Source organism: Scomber japonicus, chromosome 11, assembly GCF_027409825.1.
Source record: "Scomber japonicus isolate fScoJap1 chromosome 11, fScoJap1.pri, whole genome shotgun sequence".
NCBI lineage: Eukaryota > Metazoa > Chordata > Actinopteri > Scombriformes > Scombridae > Scomber > Scomber japonicus.
Window position 1 is genome coordinate 11,277,646 of NC_070588.1, and position 23,015 is coordinate 11,300,660.

General features: G+C 37.5%; 3 protein-coding genes across 3 annotated transcripts; 1 reads left to right on the forward strand and 2 right to left on the reverse strand.

Annotated features, from left to right (window-relative positions):
* Positions 1 to 1,129: 1,129 nt before the first annotated feature.
* gtf2e1 (general transcription factor IIE, polypeptide 1, alpha) lies at positions 1,130 to 14,207 on the reverse strand. Its single transcript, XM_053328591.1, has 6 exons — positions 14,073 to 14,207; positions 12,546 to 12,841; positions 12,240 to 12,397; positions 4,467 to 4,662; positions 3,698 to 3,933; positions 1,130 to 1,627 (listed from the first exon to the last, which is right to left on the reverse strand). Exons 2-6 carry the CDS (start codon positions 12,833 to 12,835, stop codon positions 1,170 to 1,172), a joined length of 1,338 nt encoding a protein of 445 aa, XP_053184566.1. The 5' UTR covers positions 12,836 to 12,841; positions 14,073 to 14,207; the 3' UTR covers positions 1,130 to 1,169.
* A 229-nt stretch (positions 14,208 to 14,436) lies between these two features.
* On the forward strand, positions 14,437 to 18,873 carry rabl3 (RAB, member of RAS oncogene family-like 3). Its single transcript, XM_053328741.1, has 8 exons — positions 14,437 to 14,491; positions 15,408 to 15,499; positions 16,249 to 16,378; positions 16,471 to 16,585; positions 16,728 to 16,878; positions 17,510 to 17,581; positions 18,240 to 18,278; positions 18,461 to 18,873. Exons 1-8 carry the CDS (start codon positions 14,446 to 14,448, stop codon positions 18,515 to 18,517), a joined length of 702 nt encoding a protein of 233 aa, XP_053184716.1. The 5' UTR covers positions 14,437 to 14,445; the 3' UTR covers positions 18,518 to 18,873.
* LOC128368019 (granzyme B-like) lies at positions 18,873 to 20,842 on the reverse strand. The gene is made up of 5 exons (XM_053328735.1): positions 20,790 to 20,842; positions 20,398 to 20,545; positions 19,842 to 19,974; positions 19,234 to 19,506; positions 18,873 to 19,074 (listed from the first exon to the last, which is right to left on the reverse strand). Exons 1-5 carry the CDS (start codon positions 20,839 to 20,841, stop codon positions 18,907 to 18,909), a joined length of 774 nt encoding a protein of 257 aa, XP_053184710.1. The 5' UTR covers position 20,842; the 3' UTR covers positions 18,873 to 18,906.
* Between the last annotated feature and the right edge of the window lie 2,173 nt (positions 20,843 to 23,015).

Sequence of the window (23,015 nt, forward strand, 5' to 3'; positions counted from 1 at the left end):
GTGCCAAATCCCAAGAGGAATAAAAAACATTTTCACAGACCTGAAAATAACTGATGAGAGCATCACATTTGTTTCCCTTGTGCTTTAGAAAGAAAATACTGGCAGAGCCAATGGCCACCTGACACATTAGAAGAAGCAGCTGGTAGGAGGCATTTTACTGTGTAGAGAAAAAGCACACATAACAAATATTAAAAAAAAGAAGGTATTAATGAAAATGCGAATATATATTTTCTTAAATCATAAAAAATGTTTGCAGAATCAGGAACACTGTCACCGTGGTTTCATTCTCTCAGATATTTTGTTGCTCAGATCTTTAAATAATGGTTCAGAACTGTAGTAATTATGGCTTTTGTCAAAAATGTCTCTGCGTGTTTACTTGTTATATGTTGTACGTTGCTAACAAGTCTAAAAGTTGGTACACAACAAACATGTTCACAAATTATTACACTTCCATGCACACTGTTGTACTGAAGTATCTTTTATTACAGATTGCTCAGAATAACAAATGTTTGACCACAACAATTGACCCATATCTTTATACGCTTTGCCTGAGATTTTAAGTCCAGTCTGTGATCCTATTTCAGAAAAAAAAACAAAAAAACTGAGAAGCTTCAGAGTAACACCTCATCTACACTGGCAGTGTAGTGAAAGAAGCTGTTCAGCCACAGTACTGCTGTGCACTCGGAATCACTCACAGTCCAATATACATCAATATAGTTGGAATGAAACAGACTTGAAGCATAGGAATATACACTTGTAAGCAGACAGCTGTATTAATTCAAACAGAAGCTGATCTGTTTCGTCAGACGTATGTGAGACAGATGGCTGTAAACGCGGCTGAAATGAGACCGGTGTAAACAGCACAAATGGAAAAAAAATACACAAATTGGCACTCTGTGCACAAATTTCAGCTTGCTAGCTCCCTTCTTGCTTGTTGCCTTTAGAAAATACTTGGGACAGAATACTAAAAGTTTGATTACTTACACAACACTGTGAAAGAGTGTGATTGGTTGGTATAATAAAAGAGCAGCTTGAGTAGCATCTTCCTCTTTCAGGATATTCAGGAACTAAATACCAATCCATCAAATTGTTTTGCTGTGTGTATGTGTGTGTAAATACATGTGTGTGTGTGTATGCGTGTGTGTAAATACATGTGTGTGTGTGTGTGTTCAGTACAAGTACATATCCTGGAAGAGGTTTCGTCCCATTTCGATGTAGGCCTCCTTCTCCTGTGCAGACATCTGCTCCACCAGCTCTGGCCTCTGGCTCACTTCTCTGTATGAGAACGACCGGCCTCCCACCATCACCATCGGTTCATCTCCCACTTCCTCAAAGTCTTCATCATCATCCTCCTCCTCCTCCGCGCCCCTAAACTTAGCAGCTGTGGCAGCGGGAGGAACTGCAGGAGAGTCGTCATCTGATTCGCTGGTGTCGCTGTCTGAGTCGCTGGCATTAGCCGTGGCGGAGGTTAGCCCCTTGGCCGCAGCGCTGGCTCCGCCTCCAGCTGCTGCTGCCGCGCCCCTCTTCTCATGTATGAGCAGGGCACGCATTACCTCCTCATTTTCATCTGCCTGGCCCATTCCAAGACTAGCTGCTCCATCCTGGGCTCCGGGTACAACTTCTCCACCTGTGGAAAAAAAATAGGAAATAAAACCAATCCTGAAGTTATTCTCTCTTATAACTTCTTCTGGAATTAATGCTCAGGCTGATTCTGAACATTTTTAATTACTTTCAAATTGAGCCCTGAACAAGACATCAAGGTCTTATGATGTGGTGTGGTGGGTCCATCAATTATCTTCACAACCTCATCAAGCAAAACTTATTATGAGTCACTATCTGAATAAAAACATTTAAAACTAGGGCAGATTTATCTATAGTAGTTGGCAAGATGTGAGTACAGATAGATCTTTATTCTGCAAGTTCTGTGTGTGTGTAAAGCGTTTCTTATATTAGGGCACAGACCAGCCCTGTAACAGTAGCTTTTTAACTTTTAACCAGCACTGACAGAAGGTGCTATTGAAAAGCTGCATGGTGTAACTGAACGTCTGCCTCTTGCATTCAAACGACATCATCTGTGACGGCAGCAGCGTTGTGTATATGTTTACAGAGAGGTGATACGCATACTCTGCACGCACAACCATCAGTTTGCTCTGTGCTCTGGTGACGGGGTGCACTTCAGTTTAATCATACAACTGTAACAGGCAGTGCTCATTTTAGTTGTTTATTAAATTAATAAATTGCACCCCTCCAACAGAGCACATTGGGAACTGATCAAACCCTTAAATCAGACTAAATCATTTAATATCAGGCGGACTTTTTTTGCAGATTACTGATGGAAAAGAACTTCCTTTTAAATCAAGCAGCAAAATTTTTTTTAGCATGATGACTTCATTTGCCTTTCTTGACATTACCCTTCCTGAAATGTGACTATTGCACATGTGCACATTGCGATGTTCATACTGAAATAATATATCCTGCATCCCTATTTTAAATCCAGTCATCTTTAGATGCCATTACTGTTATTACAGACAGATGCACAGAGACGCACCTCAGAGACAGGAAATTCAGAAGGCATAATTCATGTAATTTCCACAAGAATGGATTTCATTAATGAGGAGTCCTTGCTCAGCCAAGCACTAATCAAGCCTCTGATTATTTCAATTATGAAATTACAGCTTTATGGCAGTCTGGCCGGGCCTGACTGCTTAACTTGGTGAAGGACTCTGGAAGGAGGAGATGACCTGCGTTGACATGCGATGATCTGTTTTGACTACAAAGAAAGCTGGGATTGAAATTCAGGTCAGAGAGGAGAAGTCAAAGATCTGGGTCTGAGTTCGGCTGGTTGAAGTCCATCCAGACCATCAGACAATTGTGTTCAGAAACTGTCACCGTGAACCATGTGTATGAATGTGATGTTTGCCCATTAATTAGACATTTTCAGTAAACTTCTCTGGGTCAAAGTCCTTGTTCAATATTCAATATGTAGACTTGGGGACAGCAAAGCCATTAGCAACAGTATATGGTGTTGTATGGAAGACCTATGTCAGCATTTTGTCACTGCAACAAGCCAAGGATTTAAAAAGACCTGTTACACTGCATCCTGACCGGCGACTAAATCTTGCACGAAACTGTCCTGATATGCAGCGTGACGATTTTATCACGAGTACATTCCAAAACAATCAAATGATTGAGCAGCTAGCTATCTTGTCAACAGGAAGCAGCGTGTATATTTCAACCAATAAGAAGTGTTTAGGGGCGGGACGCGGCTGCAAAATTTCATCCAGATAGAGACAGAGCGAGCGGCGTCATCACTGGACAGGGCGATGTGGCTCATGGCATGTCAGGAGAGGCTGATTGAAAACTCATGCATTTTAATCACTTCTTCTTGCTCGTTCGCTCGCGTCGCTGTATGTCAGGATGCAGTGTTAGAATAGAGGACATTAACAAACTTGCACACAGGTAAGAGGAGGACACTGCCTGTGTGACCATGATAGATAAGACTGTGATAAAACTATGAGATATTATACAATTCTTCATACTCTGACAATATATTCTCCAAAACAGGATTGTTTAGATTTCCACAGACAAGAGTTAATGCCACCAGAATAATAATTTAAAAAACGAAGCCATAGTTGCACATTAAGTCAACACATAGTAACTTAACGACTGGGGTGTTGTGAAAGAAAACCTCACTTACGATTCTTGAGCATATCAGGCTCGTTGTAAGCCCCTTGCACAGTGCTCTGGGTCAACCAGACGGGTCTCTCTTTGGGTGCCTTGCCCTCATTGGCCTGTTTCAGCTGCTCTTCCTGCTCCTCCATACTGATGACCACATTCTGGGTGTACAGGTCGGCGTAGGACGAGCCTTTGTTGGACCAGGCTTCACGGTGTGGGCCGGCTGCAGCGTTTCCTGCTGCTGCAGAGCGTTCACGGCTAAATGAAAGGAAAGTTTGTGAAAAGTCAGTGGGTGATACTTTTTGGTTGACTGAAATTAAGTTCAGGTGATAAACTGTGACCTGAATGTTAAACATCTACTGAATGTTGAATTTTGGGTTAGTGCACAAAACTTTGTTCCATTTAGGTCCTCTATGACTTCTCAGAGTGGCTTTTTACTGGCTGGAGAGTGAAGAAGTATTTGCGGGAGATTAAGTTTAATAATGCAACTCTGCTGGTAATTAACTTGTGCAAATGTCCTTCAATGATCCTCAAAAGCTAAATTAATAACTGTACACATGGAAAATGTAATGAATTCGAGCTAAATCACAGAGCTGTTTCAATTTTGCATTACTTCTGTGGCTTAATAGAATAGAAAGCCATTGCGGCACCAAGCGCTATGAAGCTGAGCTGTTATTGCTGTGAAGAGAAGTGAACACAAATCTGTTTTCAATGAAACCGCCCCAGGATGTGACTCATGAAGACTGAGGGGAATAAGAGGTCTATTTCTGCAAGACTCATCAGAAACTGACCTCTGTTTGAGGGCAGGGATTTCACAAGGCTCTGGCTCCAGCAGATCATGAGACAGGTTGACATCGTCAGTCTCGCGTAGCAGTGCGTAGATGGGTTCAATCTGCTCATTGAAGCGTGCCACTGGTGTCCTGGCGTCAGGACAGACAGACTCATCTTCTTCTACCTCAGTCTGGCAGAAGGTGCAGCGAAATGTACCTGTGGGTAAAGACAGAAAACTACTTTTTAAAAAAAAGTAAGAAGGGCGGTTCAGTTAACAGGCCCGACTAAAGCAGATATCATGTAATCATAATCTAGGGACAAGTCTCTCTGGTCCTGCTTTTGCTTTTAGACCAGGCAGGAGATGTTTTCAAAATTCACTTATAGATATGAGGAGCCAGCAATGTGTTGTGCTTGTTTTTCCACCAAGAAGGCTCCAAATAATGTGTTTCTCTTAGTGCGTGTTTAATTTAATTTCACATGTACATGCAAGTACTTCCTCACTGCGTATGTTCACTCTTAATTTAAAAAGGTATAAATCACACACTGTATGAAAGTGCCAGCTATTCTTAGGGTCAAAAAGTTTTTCACAGCAAACCTTGACACCATGGGGTTTCATGTATGCTGTTGTATGGGGCCACTTGATATTGTGGATTCAGTAGCCCATTCTGTGTTGCTGCAGTTTCACACAACACTCAACAACTAGCTGAGAGGTTTATAGAATCATATCAACGTAAACAGACGTTAACAAAACTGTGAAGAGTTTTAAATCCCTGTACATATAAAAATGAAACCTGCTGGCCAGGTGATTTTTTAAAACTTTATTCTAACACTTCCTAAACAAACAATTTACTGGGAGTGTATTGATCAAGTTTTATGGCGATCCAGATTACAGTCCGTCAAAAACGCTCACTGGCTGAGGTTGTCAAAGGACAGAAAAGTGCAGTAAAGAAAGGATCTGGTTTATTGTTGCTGATACAGAACCATTAAAATATGTCTGGACATCCCTGCTTCTTACAGACATAACAATAAGACACAATATTCTAGGCCAGCGGTTTCCAGCTGGTGGGTCACGACCCAAAAGTGGTTCACAGCTCCACTTTGGAGCTTTCTGTGCCGCATACAAATTTTGAAGAACCATTTCCCCCTGCAGAGTGACTGGTGGTGTTATAAGGTGCCATATAAGATTTAAATCACATGTCTTATATAAAAAGGAAAGCACTGGTTTAGGTTTTGGTAGTTTTTTGTTGTTTGGTTGTTTGTCGTCTTTGCTTTTTCTACTACATTTGGCTTTACTTCTTTACAAACCTTTAAGCCCACACTTCATTTACTTGTTTTTTTTTTTTTTTTTACTTTATAATGAGTCTCAAGTTAATCTTTGTGTGGACCATTACTTCATTCCTAATGAGAGACGTAGACCCAGGGGGTTAGACTAGTTGTTAAACACTGCTCTAGGACTAACTAGTTGTGTTATTATTTTTTACAGCTAATGATGCTGCAGGTTTTGCAAAAGCTACAGTAACTGTAATCTTTTTTTGGAGGACAATGTTATAAAAAATTGTGACAATATATGACACACACACACACACACACACACACACACACACACACACACACACACACACACACACACACACACACACACACACACACACACACACACACACACACACACACACACACACACACACACACACACACACACACACACACTCCTGGAGACTTAATCCTAACTATAGCCATTATTTGCCTACTTGGGGACACAACTTTTGTCCCCAATTGGTCCTAAGTCTGAAATGTGTCCCCAAAAGTAGTCTATAACAGAGCCACACACACATATAAGTAAGAGAAGGGTATGTTTAGCCATCTGCTTTGCTGGCTGATTTCAGGGTCAATAATGGGAACTGTTCCAGCATTAGCACAGACCCCACGTCTACCTTTTGTGTGTGTGAGAGGTTTAAAAGTGTAGTGTCAGTGAGAGAGGCAGAGAGAGAAAGAAGACCCTCAAGTGCCACAGTGTTGGATATGAAAAAGGACATTGAAAGAAAAAAATGAATTAAAAACAGTATTTACAAATAAAATTCTCAGTTAATGAACCACACAGACTGTTCAGCCCTGACTCATTACTAATCAATGCATGTGGTAAACAACTCAAGGAGTGCCTACTTTGAATTCAAGATAATATGTTGACATTTCCACAGGATGCATTTCTAGTGTATATTAAAAATAATAAGACAGCACTACTGCTATGACAGTGCTTATTCAAATCATTAGCAGTAATGGCCACTGTTGTTTTGGTGAGTCATTCCAAATCTATGCATGTATCATATACATAATGTGTGCCTGTATTAAGAAGTTAATTAAGTTTTCACAATAAATGAAAGAATGCAATTAGTACTTCCCCTATACATGATGGACTGACATTAAGATCAAGATTCAAGATTCCATTTTATTGTCATTCACTATAGCATCCAAGATGCAAAGAGAACAAAATTACGAGAAAAGCTCTGTCAAAAATCACAAAATAAATTAAAATAGAAATATAACTAATAAATAATTCAAATTATTAATTTCTGGACAGGTATGAAATGTGGAGAACGTGCACATAAATAAATAATATTGCGCATTTTCATAACAGCTGCCTGATTACAGATGAGAGAGCAGTCAGTTGTGTGTCATTTTGTTTAGCAGTCTGATAGCAGCCGGGTAGAAGCTGTTACTGAACCTAACAGTGCTGCTATGCAGGCTGCTGTACCTCCTGCCTGAAGGCTAGAGGGAGAACAGTCTATGACAGGGGTGACTGGAGTCTCTCAGGATGCTGTTTGCTTTGGCCACCATGGGCTTTTGGGCCATTCATTCATTCATTAGAAAGGTCAAACCTTCCAATAGTTGGGTTAGGTCCAATCTTAAATGTGCACAAGAGAGTATTACAAGGGCAACAAGTCATCAAAGAAGAAATTAATTTGCTTTAGAGGACTCAAAACAAACTTTAGCCAAAAGCTGTGGCGACCTACATGTCAGGTAGAATGAGGATTTAAAAAAAAAGTCTTTTTATGAGATGAGGGTACTTTCACACAGCGCAAAGTTAAAAATTCAAAGCGTGAGGGTTTCAGGCTCTTCTTTGTGGGTCAGAATGAGCTGGAAGTCCTGCAATGTCATTTCCCATTCCTGTTAGTTTGCACAGGGTGTTGCTGGCCCTGCAGTAGGAACCGGATTGCAGACCGCCACGATGTGAACTCCAGGTAATTTTTTTTGTCAGCCTGTCGGGGTGCCTGGTTACTGCCCCCACAGCAAGATTTGACACCAACTAAGATATGCTGAAACAAGAAACCAGCGCACAGGAATTGGCAAGATGATGACAGATGTATCACCTGAAAGACGCTGACTGTTCCAAAACAGTACCAGAAAACTGGAAATGTGTTTTTTTTTTTGTCCAGTGTGAAATTTACACTCTCTGTCAAATGCATGTATCCTTTTTCTTTCCTAAATTTATGTTGCATTTTCACCTGCATATTTTTCTGACACATCCCTGACAATGTGTTATATTAATATGCTTAAATGTCTATTCTAATCCACAGATGGGTGACATATAAAAAGGATAAACCAAAATAAAGTGTCTCAGTAAGCTGCTGGGCCGCCATGAGCTGCCACGAGCTGCCACGAGCTGCCACAACAGCTTCAGTGTCCCTAAGCATTGATTCTATGGTGATGGGGAGCACTGTCTAACATGCTGGACTAAAATCTCTCATAGGTTTTCAAATGGGTTGAGATGCGGTGACTATGATGGCCATAGCATATGATTCACATTGTTTTCATACTCATCAAACCTTTCAGTGATCCCTCGTGTTGATGTCAGAACAATTTTGTATTGATTTGCAGTGACTCTTCCCTCTAAGGGGGACAAGTGGACCTAAACCATGCCAGCAAAATGCTCCCCACAGCATAAATGAACCACCAGATCCTCTTACTGGTCAACTCAGGACACTGTAATAAGACACAAGACGTCTGTACTTCTTCCACAATAAAAGAACAGACCAAATCCTGATATTAAGAATAAATAAATGAATGAATGTATGAATGAATGAATGAATGAATGAATGAAAAAAGATGTGGCATGTTAAGCTATAACATTTGTAATAACATGATGTTGTGCAGCTAAAGCAGTGTTTAATATGGTCGAATTTCATTTCAACCATATCAGGTTTTTTTCAGCTTCTGCAGTAAAGTGAGCTTCATAAATTTCAATTCAATAAGATAATTCAATAGTGGATGCATATTCAATAAGATGGTAGAAAAAAAAAAAGAGCCTAGTTTTGAGCCTCGTTTTCAGACTGCCAACCACTAAAATAAAATATTTAAAACCATCATTTCCCAGTGAACACAGAGATGAACATTTGGTGAACAGCCTCTCTAAGGATCCTAGCAACAGTACTGGTTGACTAGTAGTTAACCCTCAGATTGGCAGACGATGCAAGCACGGTGCCTCATTCTGACAAATTCAGGAGGAATTCAGTTTATGAATGAACGGGGAGGAACGTACACATCATCATCATCATGCATTTATTTAAAGCAATGCAAAATAATATCTTGGTCATTTTTTAAAACTGAAACCTTAGCTCATACCACCACCACCACACTCTGGGGAAATGCTTTCGATTTGTCAGCGAACACATTCAATTCAATGACATGCCACCCCAGACCCTCTTACATATGTTAGAATTTGTTATATGTAACAAATCAAACACTTGATTTTAACATCATGTCACAGAAAGGGTTACCTCCATCAACTGGGAATTGTGTACAATTAGGGTATTTGAATTATGAGGAAGCTAGACTCTTTCACAGCTAGGATGATTACAACCCTGTCACATCTTGCTAAAATGTGGCTTACTATTTGAAACCTATTCTGCAAAGACTAGAAAAAATAAATTACATGTTCTACAACAACATGAATACTGCATGAATCTACCTGCTAAACCCGTGAATGATTAAATAGTAGCCTTGAAGATTTTTACTGGGACTATTCAGTTGAGTGAGTGTGTGTCCCAGTGCCATAATAATTTAGCTTCATCTTCCCTTTTAATCCTGCATATCCCCACCCACAGTCTGTCTGGGATGACTAAGTCTTTCTGGTTGCTTCTGTTACAAACAGGTCAAACACATGCACGAACACACAATAACGGATAACTCCTAATGATAAGTGAGTGACGTGACGTCTATTCGGAAGCAACGTTGTGGACAGCTGCCGGCCTTTATTTAGGCAGAGTGAGAATCAGAGTGTTAGAAAGATAGACAGAGAAAAAGAAAAACAGAGTATTTGGGCAGAGGTAGATAGAGTGAGAGGAACAAGGTGATTTAAACAAGTAGGTTAGGATAATAGAAAGCAGCAGATAAACAGCTTGATATTACCCACATATCTTTTTGGTGTTTTTTCTATTTTTAAATCAGCCGAACTGTCCGTATCAGTGCATGTCTCACGATCTCTATCTGGTCAATGGATTTCCATCTTCTCTTATCCTCTTTATTTTTAAATTAGGCACAAATGGAAATATTCAGCTTGGTTACAATATTTATTGGGAGTTCTGAGAGAGATCTTAAGGACCAAGTGCAGCTTGTTCATCTCTCTTGTGATGATGAAGCCAAATGTGCCCATTGAAAAATTGTCATATTTCCTTGTATGATTAGAATTGAGAGATAAAAAGCATTTCTTATGAACTGCTGCATGCAACATGGAAGGATGAATGGATCCATGAGCTGACAACACTGTTTCATAAGCTTAGAAGTCCTAAGGGCTAAATGAACTGGCAAAAGAGACCTGATTTGTGGACTGCCTCAAAACTAAATGTCGATTAAACTGATGGAGATCAGGGCCCTCTGGTGTGCTCTTAACACATTTCATCTTCTGTGAGTGAAATCATGTTTAGTTTTAATTGTTTGTAATGTTGGGATTATTATTCACCAGCAGTCCAGTGATAATTACTATATGATCAACTGCTGTAGATATTTGAAATATATTATTATTTAGAAAGTAAACTGGAAACTCTCAAAAAAACTCATCTACATCTACATGCAGTAGCTTTCACACATCACACACAGTATATGAATGTATGATGTGGATCATTCATCCTAACATACACAGATCATGCCATAGGGCTGGATCATTAAACATTTAAAAAGTGAACATTTCTCACACTGCCAACACACTAAACTTTGACATATTAGACTGCTAAATTGTAGAAGATGTTATGCCTGCTAGCACTGGACCACTTGCACTGCCATTTTTCCTTATTAGCCCCAATTAGGGTTTCAAATATCACCAGATGCTAATAGTAAACAAAGAAGTGTTTTTCCAACTCTGTTAAACACAATCTATACAGAAGGTTTGAGAATTTAAAGTATCCAATTTAAGACAAAACTAAACACCTCAAATTTCTTATTGATAATGTTCTGTATTTTAATATCTGTCTGAATCTGAGCTTAAGGGAAATTCAACATTAAACTGGGAGGGAACATCTATACACAGAGACTCCAATGTAACATCTTTACTCACAAAAAGGATGCTGACAGACTGGAGGCATGATCATTTTTTAATAAGCTCTGTCATTCTGTTCTTATTTAGGGACTGTACTAAACCAGTATGAGACTATTTGAGTAAACAGTTTGCTGTTACTCTGAGCAGTGGCTGCCATCTAGAGGTGAACAGCCAAGCACACCATGAAATATGGGGTGCTGACAATAATAATAATAATAATGATAATAATAATAATAACAATAATAATAATAAACTATATAAGCCATTTATATCTTAACATTAGTAAACCTAATAAAATATTTACCATGGCAATGACCAGGGCCTTAATATTTCTATAAGTCTATTTCCATATACCTAATGCATATTTTAATTACTGCACCCAACCTAAACAGCTCATAATAAACATAATATGACCTATATAAGTACCTTGTTAGAAACCCATTACTGTTACAATACATGGGGAATTGGGTTGTTTGGTTTAGTATGACATAAGAATGTGTACAAATATTATAAGAAGAGGGAAAAAGCCATGCCTACATCATCATTATCAATTATAATAATTCCAGATTTTAACAACATATTTTAGACCTGTACAAGTAGATATTTTTAGATGCACTTAATGAGGAGCACTCTGTCTGTAAAACTGAACTAAAAGAAAAAAATGCCATGTATTCAGTTCCTCCGTTTTAGCTCACTACACTGCCACAATGGGGTGATGGGGTCTAGACTCATTATAATTTTTAATCTGGTGTTATATCAAGAAAGAATCACACCAGACATTTAACAGTGCCAGTTGGTCTGAGGTTTTGCCAATGAAGGAGCACATAATGTACAATATCCTCTTTCAAGTCAATCAGGATTGTCTTAAAAAGAAGAGGCATACTGACATTCTGCATCTTCTTCTGCTTCTGCTACACAACAATCATAACAGCCTTGATTCTCCTTGCACCTATTTTTGATTTCTGTCTTTCTCTTTAAAAGCTTTCATTGTTAACATCTTGCTATGGCCTGGGCATAATGGCAATCAAAGAGCAATTTTCAAGTGAGTCATTTAAAAGTGTAATTCTTCCTCTATATTTGTGTATTGTAACTTTATCACCACTTGAAACACATCTAATCACATTACCATACTAAACCATACCATAATTAATGAGGTAAATGTTTAGTGCCAGAATAGTTTCTCATACTGAAGCAGAATTACAGAATTAAACACCACCAATGTGCCACAGGTCTGTACAGACTGCACTTTGATTAAAAAGTTTACCTGTCATCGGGTCAAACAGCTGGTTGGCCTCTAGGTCAGTGAAGGTGGAGAAACAGCAGGGGCACCGAAAGGAGGCACGGTTGGTGGAGTCTCGCTCATCCGTCTCAATGCGTCGTCGCATGTGATCCAATTTATACTTGACCACATTTACCAGTACCCTATAAAAATCATTGACAGATGATTGTTGAATGCAACATATTGACTTGGGAGAATACATTGTGTTTGATGTGGTTGCCAATTTCAAGAAGTGAAAACTGAGTTGCACTGATAATGCAGACCAGAAAGGAAAACACAATCATTAATAACCTGTAATTGATGAAATAGTAGTTGTGTCGTGTTGTCTTGCCATCGGGAGCCGTCTCAACCCTCATGCGGCACTTGACAAACTTGTCAGCTTTCAGTGTGTTGAGTACGGAGCGCAGCTGTTTACGGTCAAACTTGAGCAGCTCCAGCATGTCCTCCTCACGTACACATGGGTTGCGGATCAGCACATCCAGGGCCAAGGCGTGATCCACCCCATAGAAACCCCTTACGACCTGCTTGGCCAGCCGCTTAAGTGCTGCAGGGACCTCGGTCAGTAGCTGTGGTTCTATCATCTTCTGCTGTGGGATAAAAGTTGAGAGTTGGTTGAACAGGTACAGATCTGAGAGAGCAGACAGAAACCTTGGGGAAGAAGCTTCTCTGTTGTGTGGATCAGCAGGGAAATACTGTAACTATTACCACTCCAAGGGTGGTAATTAAGTGAAATTTAGCGGAAATTGAAAGATTTATTTAATAACATAAATAAATTAAGGACATTTTAATGTAAGGAACATTCTATATTTATTATGGCTGCAACATACTATTCTTTTCATAATTGGTGACTTGATTATTTTTTATGTGTTCTTTTGTCCATAAGTCCGGTACCTCCCACTCCCAATAAAAAAGATTGATGCTGTCTTTACTATGTTAATCCCAGGAACATTGCACACATTTATATAGTCTCATGAACTTCTTTTAGCTTTTGATTTATTTATTTTATCACTTTATTCTATGCACTCTCATGCTGTTCCTTTTTAGTTTTCCACTGTACATACATCTTATCGTAAACTGTCAAAAAAGATTTCAAACACTGTTCCAGAGCCGTCTTAAAATATCTTGTTTTGTCCATAACCCAAATATATCAATTTACTGTCACATCAAAAACACTAGTTTAAAGTGCTTTACAGTTAATTGACAAGCTGATAATAAGATAGAACAACATACTGAAAAGCAATAAAAGCAAACAAAGAAGAAATTAAAAGACAATGCACGCAAGAGAAAATAAGGATGGAAAATTTAAATAGAAAAAATGAAATAAATCAAAATTAGAGAGGATACGAGAAAAGGGTTTATTAAAAGTCAGAATAAAAATTAACTTAAAATAAATTATAAAGACAAAAAAATAAATAAAAGAGATGAAGTTTATTAAAAGCTAGAAGTTAAAAAAGAGATGAAAAGACGAAATAAACATGAATGAGATCGATAAGAGGATAAAAACGTAGAGGACTAAAAAAACAATATATATTTTGTAATCAGACCCAAATATAAAAATATAGATATAAAACTGACCCAAAACTGGTTGATAATAGCCACTTAGGTTAGTGTTAGCAAGCTCAAACAAAAGAAAAGAGAGAAATATGCTGCAAGGTGGCTGCAAACACTAATGATAATACAAGTTAACTCTGTAAAGTTACAGTCTCTTTATTACTTAGCTATGTTAAAGTGTCGCTGATGTAAGGTTAATGCTAAGCAGCTAACTTCACGTTGAGTTAAACTTACACACATAATGAAGTTAGTTTAATTAATAGTTACCTGATTCTCTTAAAGTCCCACCAAAAGCGCTAAAGCAACCGCCTCCTTAAGACATTTCAGAGCACAAAAACCTTTAGGAGAGCTAAAAAACACAACATTGATGCTCTGAACTGCTAGGTTTTTGTTAGCATGTACTTTTTCCTCATTTTGAGACGATAACCCCGGAAAGAAAATGTTTGTTAGTTTTCTATTGGCTGATAAGGAGACGCTACACTCAGTAGCCAATAGGAGGTAATATATTTTGATTGGCGTTAATAATAACGAATGAATTTGCTTGCGTCAGAGGGCGTAATTTGTTTTAACCAATAAGAGAGACGTACAGGCGGGTGCGGGGGTTCTATTGTTTACTTCCGGGACACGACTGTCACCAGAAATGGCTTCTCTTGACAGGGTAAAAGTCTTGGTTTTAGGAGATTCCGGTAAGTAAAGAACCGTTTTCTCGAATCGAAATCAATATGAATATGTCTGCCTATTGATATAGATGTACGTTTATGCTGGGTAACGCTTTACAACCCGTATAATCTTTGTTGAAGGTAGTTAAACTCTTATCAAAGTGGCTCATACCTGGCACAACATCTTCCTGTCTTCTAGTAAATTCCTTAGTTTAGCACCACTGCCAACTTAAGTGGTTAATTTTCAACAACGCACTTTGAAAGCTATAAAAACACATCATCTGAATTGAAGAGTGATACCAAAAAACAAGCTGTGTTTTTTAAATGGAGGCTTGAGTTTGTAGTTGTTGGAAATTTATTGTTGCTTATTTTGAAGAATATATCTGAATAAGTTTGATTATGATATAAGTATCATTTTAGTTAATTTGAGTGCTGGTTAATGCTTTTGTTGTTGAGGGTAGTGGGCAGCTTGGGACACAGAGGTGAATTTATTTCTATAGGTAGACAGGTATTGCACTAGCAGGCAATACCTGTTTTTTTTTACCAGGATAAGAGAGGCAGTACATTATTATTATTATTATTATTAGTAGTAGTAGTATTGTAAAATAAACCAAAAGAAACTTCTTGCTTGCCTGGACAATTTACTTTTATACCCTGTGTAAGAGTAATTCCTGAGGTACCTCAGTGGCCATTTGATTTTGAGTTTATTTATTTATTTTTCTTCATAGTTTTTAATTTTTTTAAGTTAAGGATAAATTGCCAGTACAGTAATAATGTAAGAACCATGTCTTACTTATTTCAAGAAGTAGTAGGAACTTTGTGGTATTGTTTGTGCAGATTAAGATTATATTATTGTACAACATATTATGGGTATTATGGAGCCAAATGTTGTGCATGACATCAAAATTATTAGTGCTCTACTTACTTCTACTGTCTTTTTCAGGGGTGGGAAAGTCTTCCTTAGTCCATCTGCTATGTCAGAACCAGGTTTTAGGAAACCCATCATGGACAGTTGGCTGCTCTGTAGATGTACGGGTAAGTAAAGTGAACAATTTTAATATGTTACAAAATGTAATTGGAATTAGATACAAAACTGTGCTGCTGGCTTTCAAAAAAAACCCAGATATGCTCTACTGTATTTGGTTACACTACAATCTTATAAATAGATTTATCTTAGGATATGTTTCCATTATACTAGGTATATACTGTTTCTGATTTAGTTTATTCATAGCCCAAAATTGAATTTGGTTCATTTGAGAATTGTCATGCAAAAACAAAAAAGAATAGTTGCTAGAAATAAAAAGTAAAAACTAGAGCTGCAACTACCACTATTGATCTTTGATCTTTGATAAATTAGTTATTTGGTCTATAAAATGTCAGAAAATAGTGAAACCCGCTGTTTTCCAAAGCCCATCATTGCCCTGACCAACACTCCACAACTTAAAGATATTATCTGTACCGTCATAGTGTATTATAGAAAATATTCACATCTCAGAAGCTGGAATCAGAGATTTTGGGCATTTTTTTCATGAACTTGAGTCCAAATATCAAAAACCATTGACTGCATATTTTAGTGGTTATCATGTAATCCAACAATTTGAATTATAGTCATATCAGTAATGGAATACACTGGCTGGACAATATCTGATTTATAGTACTCTACATATATGAAGGATTTGATACAATATACCTAGGTCATATAAAAATCATCACTGCACTTATATTTTATATATACTCTCGAGGAATAAAATAACTGAATAGTCAAAATAACTTTTCAACTACAGGTTCAAGACTATAAGGAGGGAACACCAGAGGAGAAAACCTACTACATTGAACTGTGGGATGTTGGAGGATCTGTTGGCAGTGCTAGCAGTGTCAAAAGCACCAGGGCTGTCTTTTACAACTCAGTTAATGGTAGAGTTGTTTTTTTTTACACGCTTATTGATTAAAAGAAATTTGAAATTATGTTTTTTTTTAATGTTTTGTCATTTTCTGTATTCTTTTAGGAATTATATTGGTGCATGATTTGACAAATAAGAAATCCAATCAGAATCTCTACCGGTGGTCACTAGAAGCTTTGAACAAGGACTCTTCTCCAACAGGTGTCATTGTCTCAAATGGGTAAGTATGTGTCTTGATTTTGCTTGTTTTCACTACATGGAAAACTACACTCTGAGACAGTTGGTAAAATTAAAGGTATTGAATTGTGACTGAAAATGTTGGTGGAGTTGGGGAATTTACTCATATTCTTTTCTCCCTACAGTGACTATGACCGAGAGCAGTTTGCAGAGAACCCAGTGCCTTTGTTGCTGATTGGCACCAAGTTTGACCAGATCCCAGAGAACAAACGCAATGAAGTTCTCACCCGGACGGCCTTCTTGTCTGAGGACTTCAACGCTGAGGAGATCAATCTGGTAGGTTAACTTTTTTATTGCTTCAAGCTCTGACATTAAGCCCCTTTTCAGATGTGGCATCTGTACATTTGCTGCCTTTTTGTCATTCAAACACAGGTCTATAACAGAAATGTAATGCAATGCCTGATTTAGCATCTGATACATGAAAGAGAGTGCAAAGCTCTTTTTCCCTCTCACCACAGGGGTAGCAGTGAGTTGGAAAATGATATGAAGGAAGACCAGTCTTCTGATTTCTCTTACATGCAATATCACAGAAATTATTTGAAAACTGATTTTTGCAGCTGAATGACTGTTCTTCTTAACTTTATTAATGACCATCATCATCATCCCTCTCTTAATTCATTGGTCCAAGCAACCATGTAGACACTTCTTAAGAAAGAAAATCTAAGGGTCTTGTAACCGTATTAACACAATGTGTATATGACTTAAAAATGAATGACTTTGGCAGCCCCTAGTGGTAGTATTAAAGGAGATACTGTAACAAATACATTTCCTTCAAACAAAAATCTGTTCTATCAGAACAATGTGAAAAATGCTATAAGCACGTACACATCCTGCAAATACAAGTTTCTTCTGAGGAAAACAAACCCTTGTTGAGGTTTGAGGCTTTAGTGCTATTTTGTTTTCACAGGACTGCACCAACCCAAGGTACCTTGCTGCAGGCACGTCAAATGCAGTGAAGCTTAGCAGATTCTTTGACAAGGTGAGAAACCACAAGTTTTCTAATGCGATGTATTTTCATTTCCTGTTTCTGTAGAGAATGTCTCCACAATGTAGTATGTCAAGGAAATTACTTTCTATACAACATTATTATTATTATTATTGTTGTTATTATTATTATCATAGAGCAGAAATCAACAACAGCATGTAGACAACTCTCAGTCTCAGATAATGGTGTTACATAGAGGGAAGTGGTGTAACTATAGTTTTGTTGGTGAATTGGTTGTCAGTGTGAAATGATAAAGTACAATATACAGTATAACATTCAAAAATGACAACTTTGGCAAACACAGTTACCTTTTTAAAATTATATATTAATTATATAATAGATAAACATAATATATATATTATATATTTATATAAACATAACATACAAGTTAATTAATATATAATAATAACCACATTTATACTATACTATACTTTATAAGATGTGATGACATTTCCTAATGAAATGAAAGCAATGTATTGTTTTGTACCTAATTTGTAAACTGTGTCTGACATTGACCTCAAATGCCAATCAAATAGGCATCTTCAAATGTCTCTTTTGTGCAAAGTTCCCTCTTTCAATGTACACATAAGTATGTGAGTTTTGTCTTAATTTAGATTCAATGTCATTAAAATCTTAACCAATCTCTAAACAGGTAATAGAGAAGAGATATTTCACAAGAGATCCAAGCCAGGTGAGTTTTGCATTTCCAGCCTTTATTTGTATTATGAGAAATAAAAATAACAAATCACAATGGCATTATGATAATATTGGTGAAAGCACTAAAATAAGAATTCAGTCGTGGAGGACTAAGGTTTTCATTTTTATGGTGAACTGTATCTTTCCCACATTACACCTCTTTTGCTTTCTCTGCAGATGACGGGTTTCACAGACAGAAAACGGTTTAACTTCAAAAGTTTGCACTACGACTGACAAACTGTGAACACAACAACAGTTTTCTGTGGTCTCAGCGTGACACCTGTGGGCTTGTACAACACAATTCAACCATCACACTTAGTCACTTGCTGTTATTCATACTTTCATACCCACCCGTTTTCACTCTTTCATTTACAGTAAGATTCAAATATGTATCACAAAAATATTGGATTGTTAATTAACTTAGCAAAATAAAGAAAAGCATATTCAAAGCTGACCAAACCCCCCACCCCCCACCCCAACTTTAAGCAATGCATTACATTGTATTTCTATTTTTCACATGTAAGCTTCATAATTTTTTTTTTTTTAATAACTGATTTTCTAAATGTTTGCGTAATAATAAAATGAAGAAAGCAGTATTCTTGGCTCCAAATAGCATATATGGCTCATTCAGCATCCCCAAATCGCTTCATCACTTCCTTAATCCACGGTAGAAAGAAACTGACTTTAGTGAAGCCATGGGGAAAGCTGGGATCATTACAATCACAACTGTCAGTGAAAGCTGCTATCCCACAAAGTTCAGATTTGCAGATAAGTGGTCCACCAGAATCACCCTATAGGAAAAATGAAACAGAAATATATGATTTAGTAGTCCATGAAAAGATTAAATGAGGAGGAAGGAAACAAGTTTCCCAATTTTCTGTAAACAGCATTATTGATGTATGTTGTTGTTGTTAATAGTTGTTGGTTTATTTGTTGGTCTGTTTGATCACCTGACAAATCCCTCCCTTCTTTTTGGTAAATGTGGTGCATAACATGCGATTAGGCTTGAAGTTCAAAATTTCCTTTTCCATTTTATTGATGCATTCAGGGCTGAATTGTATCTCCTCCTTGTTCTCCTTCAGTACATGTGATGGATCTTTGTTGGCTGTGGCAGTTCGGCCCCAACCTGCAACTTCACACTTGATTTTGGCTGGAATTTTCTCGTCTTTCGTAGGTAGTCCAATGGTCTTCACAAACTTATTGAGTGTGGCTTTCTTTTTTAACTGTGAAAGAAAACAGATTCAGAGCATTTTTTGTGATTTTGCACTGTGTGGAACAACACTGTAAATGTAACTGTTAGAAACTTCGGTGTATGTTCCTCCTTTTAAAGCGTCATTGAGATTTACACTTTGTTATCGAGTTCCCACATCCTCATCTGCTTCTTTGCAAAAATGAAATTAGTGCATCTTTGAATCACAAAAAAGACACAGTGAAAAACATTTAACTGAAATGATGACATTAACTGTAGCTAAATGTTACACAAAATACCTTCCAGGTTTCAGTTTTTAAACACATAATTGCAGCTTTGAATATGAACATTTACAGAATTTTAGTTTACCTTAAGTAGCATGATATCATAATCGTATCCGTCGAATTCTGGATGTGAATGGTACTCCACGTCAATCCTTTGCTGACTTTTCTCTTTCTTTGTTATGTCGTGTGCTCCAAGTACCACTGTCATTTGCTGAAGTCTGACAACCATGAGACAAAAGTAATGTTGATCATTTATTTATACTTTACACATATACTTATCATTTTGTAAGGAACTTACAAACATTAAAGCCTTGAAGTATGAATTGCTGTACAAAAAGTGTCAATCAAAATTGTTCATTGCATTAATGCAGTGTCAAAAAATAGTGTTAAGAGAATTATTTAGAAGTGAAGTATTTAATTTTGTTTCATGCTTAACCTCAGGCAAGAGCAGATACTGTATATTGTCGTATCATATATCATGATGTGTCAATAATATGTCATAAATCAATCAAAATCCATTAGATATAACACACAGGCTTATTGAGAATCATTTAATCCACGTGTTGCTAGTAGCACCAATGATGTCATGCCACAAAATTAATTTAACTTTATGCTGCTGCATTGATGTCAAATAAACTCACTTTCTGCATTTTGCTGCAGTTAAGACAAAGTCCTCCCGAATAAGTATCCCACCACATGTGTGGTTTCCACCGACCTGCAGTGATGCCATGTAGGGTCTAGAATGAGGCTTTGCTTTCTTACCGCCCACAATGCCGCTCTCCATAGCCCCTGACATAAGGAGACAGGATCAAATAAGTACAGTAATTACAACATACAAAGTCCTTAGCAGCCAAATTATTACTGATTGAGACTAGAGACAAAATGAGGCTTTACTCCAAACTAATAATTATCCATTTATAAGCTTATTAAAAAAGAAAAATCACCTACAATAACCCTAAAAGCTTATTATAATTCTAATGATAATTTAGAGTCGATTTTCAATCATTTTGAAAGAATTGTCATTTGATCTTACCAGAGAGGGAGAGCAGCTGAATGACTAATATAATACAACATGCATGCATCATGGCTGCTGTACAGGAATAAAAGTTGAACAGTCTGTCTGGCTTTGCTGCCCCCACCACCTTTTGTAGTCAACCTTCCAACTTGCACAATGGAAACTTTGGGGGCAGGTGTCAAAATCATTCTTGCACAGTGGAGCTGAGATCACACCTTTTTCACTGCAGCATGAGCGAGACCCTTCAGATCTGAGATGATCAAGTTATGTTTGTTAACTTGTCACTGTTGTTGACATCCATCTTATTGTAGTTCTTCAGTCCTCACAGTCTAAATCTATTTCTAAATCTCTCTCTCTGTTAGTGGAATCCATTAGAGATTCTATTTCCCCCCAGTGCCACTTTCTCTGATGCCCATCAACCACAAGACTTTTAAGCAGTTTTACCCCATTACTTTACCTGAGCTTAATGGGACCTGTTGGGCCCTGTTTACTTTCTGTTTTTTATCTGTTATCTATCTAATGGTTGTGTCCATGGTTATTTTAAAACTGCTTGTATTCATCCATTGCTAAAAAACCCTGGACTGGATCCCTCCTTCCTTCAAAACTATAGGCGATCTCCAAATTACCTTTTATATCTAAAAATTTAGAAAGAATAGTGTTAAAGCAACTTCTCTCTCCACTGGAAAATAATAACATTTTTGAAAAGTTTCAGTCAGGCTTTCACAGCACTGAGACTGCCCTGCTTAAGGTTACTAACAATCGTAAAAATTGTAATAGCTGCCGATGAAGACGTGCTTGGTGCTTGTACTTCTGGACCTTAGTGCAGCATTAGACACTATTGATCACTTCATCTTGCTGGACAGACTGACTTTGGGTGGGATTATCTGACAGTTTTGAATTGGTTTGACTCTTACCTGTCTAATAAGAGATTCTCTGTCTCAGTTAACAATCATGTCTCTTCATTTTCCTGTGTCAAGTATGGTATGCCTCAGGGGTCAGTTTTAGGACCAATTTTATTTTCATTATACATGCTCCCTTTTGGACAGATCATCAAAAAGCATGGTGTTTATTTTCATTGTTGTGCTGATGATACCCAGTTATACCTGCCTGTGAAACCCACTGAGCCTGGATCTCCTAGTTCTCTCAATGACTGCTTTTATGGACCTGAATAATTGAATGGCGAACAATTTCCTACAGCTAAATTCTGATAAGACAGAGTTCATTGTCATCGGGTCCCAGCATGTGAGAAAACAAATCCTGACATCTGCTGGTGCCATTTCGAATAACATCAAGACTCTTTCAAAAAATCTCGGTGAGTGGTTTGATACCTATTTAAATTTTGAGCAGCACACCACAAAGCTTGTGCAATCGTGTTTTTATCATCTTAGAAACATCGCCAAAATTAGACACATTTTAACTTTTAATGACAGAGACCATTTTACATGCTTTTATCTCATCACGCCTTGATTATTGCAGTCTTTTTACCTTCCTGAGCCAAACATCTATAAATCGACTGCAGACTCTACAGAATTCAGCTGCCTGGCTTTTAACCAGAACCAAGAGTCGGGATCATATTACACCTATTTTAGTGTTGTTACACTGGCTCCCAGTATGTTTTAGGATACATTTTAAGATTTTATTGATTACTTTTAAATCAATAAAAGACTTCCAGACTAGCACAGACTGGTCAGACATGCAAGAACTAATGAAGCCCCTTGGATAAGAGGCGAAACGTCTTCATAGACATATAACAAGTCCAGTGCTTTCGATTCAATTGCCCAAGATAACGATGACCTGTGCGAACGAGAACATTCACATACAGATTACTTATAAAGCTCTTCATGGTCTTGCCCCCTGCTACATTTCGGAACTAATTCTTAATACCCTACGCGCCAGTCTGTACCTTGAGATCCTCGGGCAGAGGCCTATTGTCATACATACATACATATGTATATAATATAACGTGTTCACGCAAATTCATTTTAACAGCGTTTGTTTTTTTAAATGCATGATTGTTGGTGAATTGGTTGTCAGTGTGAATAATAAAGTAAAATATACAGTATAACATTCAAAACAACAACTTTGGCAGATACCGTTTCTTTTTTATGCAATATTTCACAAATATATCACTGAGTTAAATAACCTCATTTATAACAATCCCTTTATAAGACAATTATGACATTTCCTGATGAAATGTATTGTTTTGTACCCAATTTGTGAACTTGACCTGAAATGCCAATCAAG

Coding starts and splice junctions, on each gene's coding strand:
- gtf2e1 (XM_053328591.1), bottom strand. CDS start 12,835: ATGATAGAACCACAGCTACTGACCGAGGTCCCTGCAGCACTTAAGCGG. Junction 4,663..12,239: donor GCTGTTTGACCCGATGACAG/GTAAACTTTTTA, acceptor CTTTACCCACAG/GTACATTTCGCTGCACCTTC. Junction 1,628..3,697: donor GCCTGATATGCTCAAGAATC/GTAAGTGAGGTT, acceptor TTTTTTCCACAG/GTGGAGAAGTTGTACCCGGA.
- rabl3 (XM_053328741.1), top strand. CDS start 14,446: ATGGCTTCTCTTGACAGGGTAAAAGTCTTGGTTTTAGGAGATTCCG. Junction 15,500..16,248: donor GCTGCTCTGTAGATGTACGG/GTAAGTAAAGTG, acceptor TTTCAACTACAG/GTTCAAGACTATAAGGAGGG. Junction 18,279..18,460: donor TCACAAGAGATCCAAGCCAG/GTGAGTTTTGCA, acceptor CTTTCTCTGCAG/ATGACGGGTTTCACAGACAG.
- LOC128368019 (XM_053328735.1), bottom strand. CDS start 20,841: ATGATGCATGCATGTTGTATTATATTAGTCATTCAGCTGCTCTCCCTC. Junction 20,546..20,789: donor TCAGCTGCTCTCCCTCTCTG/GTAAGATCAAAT, acceptor TCCTTATGTCAG/GGGCTATGGAGAGCGGCATT. Junction 19,507..19,841: donor ATGATATCATGCTACTTAAG/GTAAACTAAAAT, acceptor TTTCTTTCACAG/TTAAAAAAGAAAGCCACACT.